Consider the following 12,787-nt stretch of genomic DNA (forward strand, 5'->3'; position numbering starts at 1 on the left):
GCAGCCGGAAAGCGTGGCAGCCGCCGCAAGAAGAAGAAGCCGCGCTTCTTCTGAGCGCCCCCAGGACTGGAGCGAAAACAGCTACCGTAGTTTCCGTTTCCGCCATCTTTTCCTCTTCCGGTGTTCGAGGCTGCCGCAACGGCGGCTACTTCGGCTTCATCCCACCGTGTGGGGAGGAACAGCAGTCATGGCGGTGTTTGAGCAGATGAGAGCGAACGTGGGCAAATTGCTCAAGGGTATCGACAGGTCTGATACGGGTTGGAGGGGGCGCTTCTAGGCAAGCAGGGTGAAGGACAGGATTTCTGGGTCGGTCGTCAAGTCTTGGGTTTGCCGGTGTAGGGGGGGATTTTCCAGTCATCTGTAGATGTTGAAGGAAAACAACATCGCAAGCGCCTAGAGGCAGGAGATAGCCTTACCTACCATTCAGTCTCCCCTCTTTAGTTGCCATGTAGCTTTTTAGCCCTTCGGTTTTCCTATTTCTCTCAGCCTCAGGTTGTCTGTCAGTACCTCTTCATCTCTCCTTTCCTTTCTCCCTCATATCACTCACGCAACACGTTCACTAAAATCTACAGTCAGCGCAGGGCAGTGTTGGGTATCAGAGGTGCCCAAAACAGCTTCAGGCCATGCTTTCGTGGAGTTTTCGGTTCAGAGTCCAGACAAAACCGACAGTAGACAGGGATAGCTGGGTGCAGTCAGAGCTGTGATGGGGGAAGCACAAGCAGATTGGTCAGAACTGGAATGGAGGAGGCTAGGAAGGCGAGGATGCAGGGGTCGTCAAACTTTTCATAAAAACCGCCCACTTTTGCAGTGCTGGTAGACCTGGTCCCTACCGCCCACTAGTGGGCGTTCCAGCTTTCATGATGGGCCAATCGCGGCGCTGTTTGGTTGCACGGTAGGGACCAGGTTGACCAGCACTGCAAAAGTGGGCGGTTTTTATAAAAAGTTTGACGACCCCTGCAAAGGGTGGGTGTCAAAGGTGTCCAGGTGTCCGGATATACAGGTTGCAATGAATGAGAAGTTGGGGAGTCATTCTAGGCATTAGACCCAGGGCTGTGATGGGGTTTAGAGCTTAGGCCTAGGTAGGATATGAGTAAGCTTTATTTTTAGAGTTCTAGACCTGATTCAAGAGTTGGATAGAGTAGCTCAGTTGATTAGAGCGTCATCCTGATACATCAAGGTTGCAGATTTGCCCCCCCAGTAAGAGCACATACAAAAATTGCCTGGGGCTTGACCAGGCGGTGGCACAGTGGATAGAATGTCAGACTAGGATACAGAAGACCCAGGTTCAAAACTCTGAGGTTGCCAGCTTGAGTGCAGGCTCACCAGCTTGAGGGCAGGGTCGCTGATTTGAGCATGGGATCATAGACATGATCTCATGGTCGCTGGCTTGAGCAAGGCATCACTCGCTCTGCTGTAGTGCCCCCCCCCCCCAGTCAAGGCACTTGTGAGAAAGCAATCAATGAACAACTAAGGAGCTGCGGCGAAGAATTGATGCTTCCCATCTCTCTCCCTTCTTGTCTGCCCCTATCTGTCCTCCTCACTGTCTCTGTCACACACATAGAAAAAGAAGAATCAACCAGTGAATGCATAAATAAGTGGAACAACAAATCGTTTCTCTCTTCCTCTTTTTTCCTCTCTCTAAAATCTATAAAAATTTTGACCCTGCCAGGCAGCTCAGTTGGTTGATGCATTGTCCCGACGTGCTAGGGTTGCAGGTTTGATCCCCAGTCAGGGCACATGCAATGGTGGCATGAATGAGTGAGGCAGCAGGATTGAGGTTTCTGTCTCTCTCTCCCTCTGTCTCCCTCTCTCCCCCTCACTTTTCCTCTTTCCCTCGCTTCTCTCTTCCCCCTCCACTCTTTCTCCTCCCTCCCTCTCTCAAAGTCAATAACTAAACATTTTAAATAAGTAAGTAAATAATTAAAAAAATAAAAAGGACTTGGGAAGAGCAAATGACCAGTGCCAAATTAAAGGGAAGGGAAGGGGAGGGAAGGAGGAGCAGGTTACTGAGCCCAACCCCACCCCTAAATAAAGTGCCTGGCCTCAGCTCCTCTCTGTTCATCCATCTTGATTCTTCTCTAGGTACAATCCTGAGAATCTGGCCACCCTGGAGCGCTATGTGGAAACACAGGCCAAGGAGAATGCCTATGATCTGGAAGCCAACCTGGCTGTCCTGAAGCTGTGAGTGTCTGTCTCTAACCGCAACCCCATGCCAGCAGCCAGCAGGGTATCACTCAGTACTGGGTGACAGGATTCAGCATCTTTTGGTGTGCAAGCCAAGGAAGCCAAGGAAGTTAGAGCAGTTGGACAGATGGTTTTTTGTTATTGTTCAGGGTCTCATGAGGAGCCGCAAAGGAATAAGGCAGCAACAATACTGCAAGTGGAGGACCCCAATCTCTCCAGGATTGAGGTGCCTTAGAGAGATTAGCTGTCCAATTTATTAAGCAGAAATATGTCATCTTCCGTAAGAAACTAATAAGCAGAATACAGTGTACAGTTTTAGTATTTAGTTTTGCAAAACTGATTAGATTTCTCTTGCCCTTTCTGAGACAGAACATCACACCATCTGCTGTCTGATTCCTGACCAGCAGAAAGCTCCAGCTGGGCCAAGCACCCACATCCTTGGGCCTTCCCTGGACGTGACTGCTTTCAGTCACGTATGCTTAGTCTCAACCTTCACTTCCTCAGAATGGGAACAGAAAGTCACTTGGTGCTTTGGCTTTCCTCCAACAGTTTTTAAAATATTAAATACAACATACAGGCTAGTACATAAAACAAATACAATTGGCCCTCCATATCCACAGGTTCCACATCAGTGAAAGGATTGGAAACATTCTTCAACTGAAGATTGTAAACATTCCCCAAAAATGTGATGTTGCTGTTACGTATTGTGTTGTTAGGCCTACTGTGGTTACATCTGTGTTGAACCTTTACAGAATTTTTTCTTGTCATCATCCCATAAACAGGATACTTATTATTTGCACATTATATTGGGTATTGTCCATAATCAAGAGGTGGTGTAAATTGTATGGGAGGATATGTATAGGTTATATATAAGTACTATATCATTTTATATAAGGGCTTTGCGAGTCTGGATTTTGGTATGCACAGAGGTTCTTGGAGCCTTTCTGTGGATATTGAGGGATTACAGCTAGTTTAACAAGTAATTATAAATGTACCCATCTTTTTACCAACCATATTGCAAAATTGAATGTTGCTAGCAACCCAGGCCCCTTGTCCCATGTGTTTTGTGCCAGTCACCCCTACCACCCACACTAGTAACTACTCTTATGTTGTCATGGCCTGGCATTATGTGAGTTTACCACACATGCATGTATAGTGATCACTCAGGATTGCCTGCTTTGAAATTGACACAAATACAGTCCTATAACAGGAGCTCTTCTGCATCTGGCTACTTCCACTTAGCACTGGCTTTATGAGAATCAAGCCATTTTCTGTGTGGTTGCAGTTTACTATTGTCATTGCTATATAGTGTTCTGTTTTGTGATTTCATCATAATTTTCCATTCTTCTGTTAACAGATGTTTGAGTTCTTCTCCCTCAGTACTTTATAGGCACACTACCAGCTGTGTAATTTTTATAGATTGCTTAGTGTTGGTTTTGACATCTGTAAAACTGACACTTGTACTTTGGGTTTATTTTGATTTTTGATTTTTTTTTTTTGTATTTTTCTGAAGTTGGAAACGGGGAGGGAGTCAGACAGACTCCCACATGTGCCCGACCGGGATCCACCCTACATGCCCACCAGGGGGCGATGCTCTGCCCATCTGGGGTGTTGCTCTGTTGCAACCAGGGCCATTCTGGCGCCTGAGGCAGCAGCCTTGGAGCCATCCTCAGCGCCCAGGCCAGCCTTACTCCAATGAAACGTTGGCTGCGGGAGGGGAAGAGAGAGACAGAGAGGAAGGAGAGGGGGAGGGGTAGAGAAGCAGATGGGCGCTTCTCCTGTGTGCCCTGGCCGGGAATCGAACCCGGAACTCCCGCACACCAGGCCGATGCTCTACCACTGAGTCAACTGGCATGGGCTTATTTAGATTATTATTGATGATAATCGCTACTTAGCGAGTACCATAATGTAGTTGCTGTACTATAAACTTTGGGTATATTATTAAATCATGTGGATGCTGTATTGCCTTTGTGGGGTAGATATGGTTGTAATCGTCCCCTTTTGCAAGGGAGGAAACTGACACAGAATTTAAAATAAGTGGTCCACAGTCACTCAGCAGGGAAGTCTAAATCCAGGCAGTCTAGCTCCAGAGCCCTTAACCACTACTTCAGACGCTACTGTCGACTCATTTATTTGTGAGTCATTAAACAGTATTTGCCTTACTAGATTGTGTGAGGATTAACTGTCTTCATTTACAGAGCAGGAAAGTAGGGTAAGGGAAGTCAGAACCAGAGAGTGCTGTGGTTGGGATTGGAGCCCAGGCATGTCCAGCTCCCAGGCTCTGGGCCAAAGCTGTGTGTAGCCTGCCTCGTACCTGGTGAGACTCTGGACCTGGAGATACAACCTGTTGCTATGTCTCGTTCCCCTTCTCAGGTACCAGTTCAACCCAGCCTTCTTTCAGACTACGGTCACCGCGCAGATCCTGCTAAAGGCCCTCACCAACCTACCCCACACTGACTTCACACTGTGCAAGTGCATGATCGACCAGGCCCATGTATCCTTCCAGATCTCAGGTCCACGTGTGTGTGGGAGGAGGCAGGGGCAAGAGAGATCATTTCACAGGGAAGTGGTCTCTTGAGTTCAGCCACAAACACTGAGTGCCTGCTCTGGCTTGGCCAGGTGCTGGGTAGGGCTAGGGCCCTGTTGTGCTTAGGACAGGCCTATCCTTTGCTCTCACAGAGCTCACAATCCAGTAGAAGAGACAGGTACCCTATCAGCGACAACCTGGAGTAGTCAGGACTCAGGGTTAGAGGGGCCAGAGGAGGCACCTGACCCTTCCTGGATGTTAGGGAGAGCTTCCTGGAGGAAGGACCATCTGAAAGATGAGGCATTAGGTGAAGCAGTAGGGAAGGGTTATCGAGATAGAGGGAACAGTATGTGGGGAGGCCTGGAGGAAAAGAAGAGCTCAGTGTCACCTTTTAAAAGCTGTGGAAGAAGTTCAGTATAGCCGTGCCACAAATTTTAACGTGAAATTCAGTTGGACTCAAAAAGCACCTGGGAGCCATAGGCTTTCAAGCTCCAGAGTAAAAGATTTAAAGATTCCCATGAGAATTCTAGCTGAGTAAAGACAACCAGGCAAGAGGCCCTAGCCGGGTGCCTCAGTGGGTAGAGTGTTGTCCTGGTGTGCCAGGGTTGCAGGTGTGACTCCTAGTCAGGGCACATATGAGAAGCAACCAGTGAGTGCACAACCAGATAGAACAACTAGGTGGAACAAGTTGATGTTTCTCTCTCTTTCTCTCCCCTAAATCAGTGGGGGGGAAAAGACCACAACGCTGGAGGGGCTGGGGACTGGACACCAGCTAAAAGCCATGAAGAGCTGGGTTGTTGGCTGGACTTCATTTTATGTATCCTCAGTGCCTAGCAAAGTGCTGGTCTTCAATGAAAAAATGTTGAGTGAAAAATTAATGAACTGGATCCCCCCACCCCCACTTGCTTTTGTGTGGCTGGTCTAATGCTTGGCCAGGAGGGACTTCACTTTTCCTTTAATTACTTGAGAAACTTGGCAGAATCCCCTATCCATTCTGGGCCCTGTGCTTTTAGCGGTCACTGTCCCAGCTGTCCCACCTACCTGCCCATTAGTGGCTAAGCTGAGAAATGGCAGCTTACTCATTGAGCCTGTTTTCCATGGCAACTTAAATGTTCAATTATTGATCTTAGAGAGAAACATTGATTTGCTGCTCCACGCTCTCATGTAACCATTGTTTGACTACTGCATGTGCCCTGACCGAGGCTCAAACCCACAACCTTGGTTCATTGGGATGACACTCCAACCAAGCTGCCCCACAGCGCTGTTCTGGTGGTTTAAAAAAATAGGCATAAAGTATGCTGTTAAAAGTACAAAAAAAGTGTACAGGGGAAAAAAAGGCCTCTTTCCTCTTATATCCCACAAGCTACCTCACTCCCCTCCCAGGAGTCAATAGTTTGCTGTTCTTGGGGACCTTTCCACAGATATACTGTAGATACATAAGTACAGCTGTGTGTGTGTGTAGACACCAGTGTTTAGTCGAATTCACTTATGCTCTGGATGATTTCTGCCTTAAGGGTCCCCGAAATAATTCTATTTTCACTGGTCCCCAAGTGTAAAAAGGTTGAAAACCACTGATATACACATATGTCTGCCACCAAATGGTAGGCTGTATGTACATTGTTCTGCATCTTTTCTCGTATCACAGCGTGTCTGGTCATACTCTACAAGTTGGCTCAATCTCTAGATGAGCCATCATTGGATGTAACTGTCCCTATCACGAGATCATTAGGTTGTCTCACCTTCTGCCATTACAGTCTGTGCGGCAGTGACCGGAGGAGATGGGTAGGGAGGGCTGGTCTGGGCCTCGGCAGCAGCCTCCTCAGGCTCCAGGACCATTTCCCCTTAACATTTCCTCCTCCAGCAAGAAGAACGACCCATCCGACAGATTTTGTACCTCGGAGACCTGCTGGAGACCTGCCACTTCCAGGCCTTCTGGGTAACTTCCCTTGGGTCCAGGGGCAGGATCGGTGATTGGGTCACACAGAGTGGACTGCCAAAAGAACAACCATGCCCATTGATTGGCTGCCTTTGTGGCAATGGGCCCCTTGCTCAGGGCTTTTTAAGCATGATCTCATGAATTGTCATCCTCATACAGAGCCAGGACTCAAAGGTTGTCCCTGTGCACACAGGGCTCGGCTGACACAGACGTGTCCTCCTAACAGAAGTCTTCCATCATCTAAGCCAGGGGTCTCAAACTCGCGGCCCACGGGCCACATGCGGCCCGCCGAACAATTTTGTGTGGCCCACAAACTAATCCACAAATTCTGGATTAGTCTGCGGGCTGCACAAAATTGTTCGGCGGGCCTCGAGTTTGAGATCCCTGATCTAAGCACTCTCCCTTTCTTGCTCTAACTGGAGCCTGATCCTCTACTTCTGCAGCTTCCTAAGTGGGAATCACTGCCTTAGGCTTGTCTTTAGCAGTAATTGCCCCTTCCTCTGGCCATGCATATAGAACATTTTCACCCTCTAACCACTTCCTCCCAGCTTTCCAGCTTATCCCTGTGAGGTCTCCAACACAACAGTCTGGGCAGACCAGCACTCCACTCCTCTGTTCTGCTTCTTCCCTTAGCATAAATCCTGTGTTCCACACCCACACCTGTATCTGAAATGAGCAAGGCTAATCATCCAGAGCATGTGACAACCCAGGTCCACAGTCCTCCGCTCCTCCTCGCCTAGGCTCTTGTTTCCCTCCTAGTTTATTCCCTCTCCACTTTCTTGGACAGATCTTTATACTTCGCCCCATGCTCCTTTCCTTCCCACTTCATCTTACGATCTGGCTGCTTGTTTTGTAGGAAAATAGAAGCAGCCAAAGCAGAACTCGCACATGTCGCTGGCCTGGCCCTGACATCGTCGTAACTGACTGAGCCTTCCACTGTTTAGAGCAGGGGTCTCAAACTCGTGGCCCGCGGGCTGCATGTGGCCCGCCGAACAATTTTGTGCGGCCCGCAGACTAATCCACGAAGTTCAAAATATTTTGGATAAAATTAAGTAAGCCTAGGGGCCTACTTGTATTTTTCATTTCTCTAGCATCCTAGCTAGATATTAGCTTAGTTAACAGCAGTTGTGATGCGAACTACAGTTTCTGGTCTTTTTGTGACACTGAGTAAACTGCATGTACGATTGTGCTTGTTGTACTGATTTTTTTTTGTTTTCAACTGCAGTGAGAAAAGTGTTGCGTAACAGTTGCCTTTTGTAGACCTAGTGCGGCCCGCCGAACGGCTGTGATCTTGCTCTGCGGCCCACATGCTGAGTTGAGTTTGAGACCCCTGGTTTAGAGGGTGCGCTGTCCGTCCTCCTGTCTCAGTCCAGCCTCCTCTGGTGCACCATCCCCTTCCTTTGCACCCACTCAGTGACATCACAGCAGTTCTCCCCACTGTCCTAAAACAGCAAATGTAGCCTTTCTGGATTATTTCTGTCACCACAGAACATGTCTACATGAGTTAATTCTAGCCTTAAAATGAGAGCTCTCCTTGACCTCCACATTCCCACCAGCTCTGCTTCCTACCCCCTTTCTCTGTGCCCTTTACAGCAGCACTGTTGGTTAGGGCACTAACTACCCGGTTTGCCCTGGTCTCTCCTGACCAAGTAGTTGCACAGTATATAGAGCATCGGCCTAGGACGTTGAGGTCCCAGTTTTGAAAGTTCAACGTCACTGCTTGAGTGCTGGCTCATCTGGCTTGAGCGCAGGCTTACCAGCTTGAGCGTAGGGTCACTGGCTTAAGCCTAAAGGTTCTGGCTTGAGCAAGGAGTCACTGGCTTAGCTGGAGTCCCTGGTCAAGGCACATGTGAAAAGCATTCAATGAACAATTAAGGTGCCACAACTATAAGTTGATGCTTCTCATCTCTCCCTTCCTGTCTGTGTTTCTGGAAGTCTCCCATCTTAGGAAACCTCAATCTTAGGCAGGGACAGATTGCTGTGTTCAGACTTCTCTGCTCACTTAAATGCACTCCAGGTTCTTGTTACAACCATCTGACCCTGCTCCCCAACACTAACACTGAAACTTCTTGTCGAGGTCAACAGTGACTCCCTTGTTGCTAGATCTAGTAGGCAATTCTCAGGCCCCATCTTGCCTGTCTTGTCAGCCCCTTGACAGGTTGTTACCCATTACTCCCTCAAAGCTTTTCATCACTTGGTTTCCAGGACAACTGCTTCTGGCTTTCCGTATACCTCACTGGCTACTCATTGTCCTTGTGACTTTCTCATTTCTCTTACTAGTAGAGGTAGCCCTTGCTGAGAAGATGACATTTGAGCAGAAACTTGAAGGAGGTGAGGGTGCTAGCTGTGGGGAAGGAGACAAGAAGAGCCTGTGCAAAGGCCCTGAGGAGCAGTGAGGAGGCTCCTGTGGCTGGAATGAGGGGTTGAGTGGGTGGCAGTGAGGGCACAGGTCCCGTGGGGCCTTGAGGGTCATGGTAGGACATGATAGGCCTTTCCTTGGAGTGAGACAGAAGCAAGGTGAGGTGGTTGAGTACAGTTAGCTAGACTGTATCTGTCCCCTCTCTTGGGACTGGGTTCTGCCTGCCAGGTTCAAACCCTAGCTCTGATTTTGGGCAAATCACTTAACAATTCTGAGCCTTGGTTTCTTCATCTCTAAAATGGGCATAAAAACAGTAACTATTACATCATGGGCTTGCACACAGAAGAATGGTTGGCAAGTGAGGTGAATGCTCAAGTGTTAGCTTCTATTATTAATAGTACTAATATTAACTTTTTTTTTAATGTTTATTGATTTTAGAGAAGGGAAGGGAGAGAGACAGGAACATCTGCTCCTGTATGTGCCCTGATCAGTGATCCAATCGGCAACCTCTGTGCTTCGGGATGATATTCTAATCAACTGAGCTATCCGGCCAGGGCTAATATTTAACATTCTTAATATTAACATTGTCAACATTGTTCGTCTCACAGCAAGCCCTGGATGAAAACATGGACCTTTTGGAAGGTATAACTGGTTTTGAAGATTCTGTCCGGAAATGTAAGTCCCTTTTTGAGCCTGAGTCCCTTGGCAGGGGAGAAGTGGTAGGGAATGGCAGCAGGGTCCTGGTGGCCATGGCTCTTTACCATCTTGTCCCTGACCTCTGCAGTTATCTGCCACGTCGTGGGCATCACTTATCAGCACATCGATCGCTGGCTGCTGGCCGAGATGCTTGGGGACCTGACTGGTAAGGCCTCTCTGGAACCCACGTACCCATCTGAGAGGTTCGGGTGGTCAGGGTAGTGGTCCTCAACCAGCTCCTCCAGTGGACCCATTCCTTCCTCACCCAGTGGTTATTGAAGGCCCAACCCAGGGAAGAAATAAGGAATTGGTATAAGACATACACTTCCTTGGTGGAGTTCTATGACATTTGTTCATTCTGCATAAATTATTGTATGCCTACTCTGTGCCAAACACTGTTCTAGTCTGAAGATATGGCAGTGAACAAAATAGAATGGCTCAGAGTTGTTCTCAGGGAGATGGCATAACAGATAAATTAAGATGTATGCATCCAGTGGCAATTCGTTCAAGACAGCTTGTAGAGGCAGCATTGGAGCAGTTGGCTCTGTGGAAAGGGAACAGGCAGCCTTAGGGCAGAACAAATGAGAGACTCCTCAGGCAGGAGCGCCCTGTTATCTTCACCTGGAGGTGGGCACAATGAGGGCTTGGGGGGAGTCGAGAGCAGGGAAGTGGTGGAAGGGAGGTCTCCAGTCCAGCAGGGCCTCTAGGGACTTTGACGTTTACCTTGAATGATATGGAGCCACAGAGGTTCTCAGCAAAGAGGGACGGGGTCAAATTTGTTTTAAAAGTTCCCTCTAAAAATAATGTGTGTGTGTTTGCCCATTTTTGTGAAGAGAAACACAGGAAGGAAAATAAAAGATATGGTAAATGGGGCAGAGGGATGAGTGAAGATAGGGAGGAGAGAGGGGTGAGTTGGGAGTGAGATTTCTCTGAGTACCTTTACAGTTTTGCCCTTTGATCCAGGTAGATTTTTTTAAATATATATATGTTTTTTGTTGTTTTAATGGAAGCTACCTTTTATTGCACACTTTGTGTCAGGCACTATACTGTTTTACATTAGATGTTTGACATACTTAAAAGTGAAATTAAATCAAAAGGCGATGAAACAATCCTTAGAATTGAATATAAAAAGAAGTGATGAATCTGTATCAAATAGATCATGGTTACACAAAAAAGAATTCTTTCAAGTAACAGTACACTTTCTGGCCCCACATCCTTGGTGGCTTACTTTCCAAGGGCAAAAAAGAACTGGGGGGGGAAAAAAAGAAAACTGCAAAGAAATTGTCAAACCTGATGCCATATTGTTAGTAGTAATGATGACACTGTGATTTTGAACCCATTTCATGTAGATTGTGGGACAAAGCAGATAATACACTACTGTTAATAGGAACCAAGATTTGCACTAGGAGAGAAAAGAAATAAATAGGAGCTAAAAAAAAAAGAAAAGCTAGGACAAAATCACTGTGGTGGTAAAGATGAGAAAAGTAAAAGTCTCCCCCTGGTGGCTAATTGGAGAATGAACTGTAGAAGCACAGAACTGCTGCAGGGAGACCCACATTCTAGCTGCTGTTGCTGTCCAGATAGGAGCTGCTGGTGGCTTCTGAAGCATTTGGGCAAGAAGGATGCCCTAGTACTGGGGGATCAGAGTGACCAAAGCCCCTGTGCTGCCTGTTCCACTTGCAGACAGCCAGCTAAAGGTGTGGATGAGCAAATACGGCTGGAGCGCTGATGAGTCAGGCCAGATCTTCATCTGTAGCCAGGAAGAAAGCATTAAGCCCAAGAACATTGTGGAGAAGATCGACTTTGACAGTGAGTGATGGCTCGAGACCTTAGGCTGTGGGGCTTTAGCGGTGCCCTTCCACAGAGACTGGGGCTAGGGCCCTCCAGGACCCAAATAGATTCGTTCTCATCAGGGTTAGGAAATTTGCATCTGTCAGATTCCACTGACCTGTCACAGGGCTGCTGCCCAGGAAGGAATGGCAGGGCCACTGGGTGTCCTTCCCTGGAACTTCCAGGGCTTGGAGGGGCATTGCAGGGTGTCCCCACACACCGGTCCCAGGGGCTCTGTTCTGCTGTCTCCTTTATCTTTGGGGCTCCTGGAGCCTCCACCCTGGCACCTGTAGCAGAATACCTGAAAGTGCAGACTCTGAAATCAGGTTAGTGGGTAGAGAATCTCGGTTCTGTACTTTGTGGCTGTGTGACTATGGGCAAGTGATTTTACTTCTTTGTGCATCAGTTTTTCTCATCTAAAATGTGGGGAATGCCTGACCTGTGGTGGCTCAGTGGATAAAGCATCGACCTGGAATGCTGAGGTCGCCGGTTTGAAACCCTGGGCTTGCCTGGTCAAGGCACATATGAGAAGCAACTACTATGAGTTGATGCCTCCTGCTCCTCCTCTCTCTCCTTCTGTTCCTCCCTTTCTTCTCTCTAAAAATCAATAAATTTTAAAAAAAATTAAAAAAATAAAATGTGGGGAAGACAACAATAATTATGACAGTTTCTTTACATTTAAGTCAGTTGGTCCTCATATCAGCCTACAAAGTGGGTACCATTAAAGGTACAGCTTGGTTTCTTAGTACAAACCAATTAGTTTGATATCTAAATGAGGAACCAGATTGAGTGGGCACTTGGGTTTTGTGGACCCTCTCTCTGAGATGTGCCATTCTGTGTGAGAGCTTACTGGAGCGAAGGGTTCTGTTTTTATGATCGTAATGAGTAACGCCAGCATTGTTCTCAGCATGTCATTTAATCCTGCTATCCTATAGGGTAGATGCTTCCTACAGATGGGGCAACTGATGTACCTGGTACCTGGCAGAGCTAGGATTTGAACCTGGGCCTCCTTGTTCGAGTCCAGGCTTTTAACTACTCCCCCAGACTGCCTTTGTGATGGTGACTAGGGCCCAGAAGGGAGCTGTGATCTATTGCTTCTAAAGGATTGTGGGTGCTGTGATTGAAGACTGGCACTTCGTCTCCCATTCTTCCCACATTGAACCTGGTCCCCCCTTCTCTTTTCAACAGGTGTATCCAGTATCATGGCCTCCTCCCAGTAGCTTCGCAGGAGTTGAATAAAGTTTTGTTGCCTTTA

At 47.6% G+C, this 12,787-nt stretch overlaps 1 protein-coding gene across 1 annotated transcript; it reads left to right on the forward strand.

Annotated features, from left to right (window-relative positions):
• Position 1: 1 nt before the first annotated feature.
• EIF3K (eukaryotic translation initiation factor 3 subunit K) lies at positions 2–12,787 on the forward strand. The gene is made up of 8 exons (XM_066349509.1): positions 2–246; positions 2,083–2,181; positions 4,558–4,678; positions 6,573–6,647; positions 9,615–9,681; positions 9,791–9,868; positions 11,386–11,511; positions 12,721–12,787. The coding sequence occupies exons 1-8, from the start codon at positions 188–190 to the stop codon at positions 12,750–12,752; spliced, it is 657 nt and encodes a 218-aa protein (XP_066205606.1). The 5' UTR covers positions 2–187; the 3' UTR covers positions 12,753–12,787.

This window comes from Saccopteryx leptura, chromosome 9 (genome assembly GCF_036850995.1).
Source record: "Saccopteryx leptura isolate mSacLep1 chromosome 9, mSacLep1_pri_phased_curated, whole genome shotgun sequence".
NCBI classification, from domain to species: domain Eukaryota; kingdom Metazoa; phylum Chordata; class Mammalia; order Chiroptera; family Emballonuridae; genus Saccopteryx; species Saccopteryx leptura.

What these genes read in the sequence shown, in the direction of transcription:
- EIF3K (XM_066349509.1), top strand. Translation starts at nt 188, where the DNA reads ATGGCGGTGTTTGAGCAGATGAGAGCGAACGTGGGCAAATTGCTCAAG. An exon ending in TTGCTCAAGGGTATCGACAG is followed by an intron (nt 247 to 2,082) that starts GTCTGATACGGG and finishes ATTCTTCTCTAG; the next exon opens with GTACAATCCTGAGAATCTGG. An exon ending in AACCTGGCTGTCCTGAAGCT is followed by an intron (nt 2,182 to 4,557) that starts GTGAGTGTCTGT and finishes TCCCCTTCTCAG; the next exon opens with GTACCAGTTCAACCCAGCCT.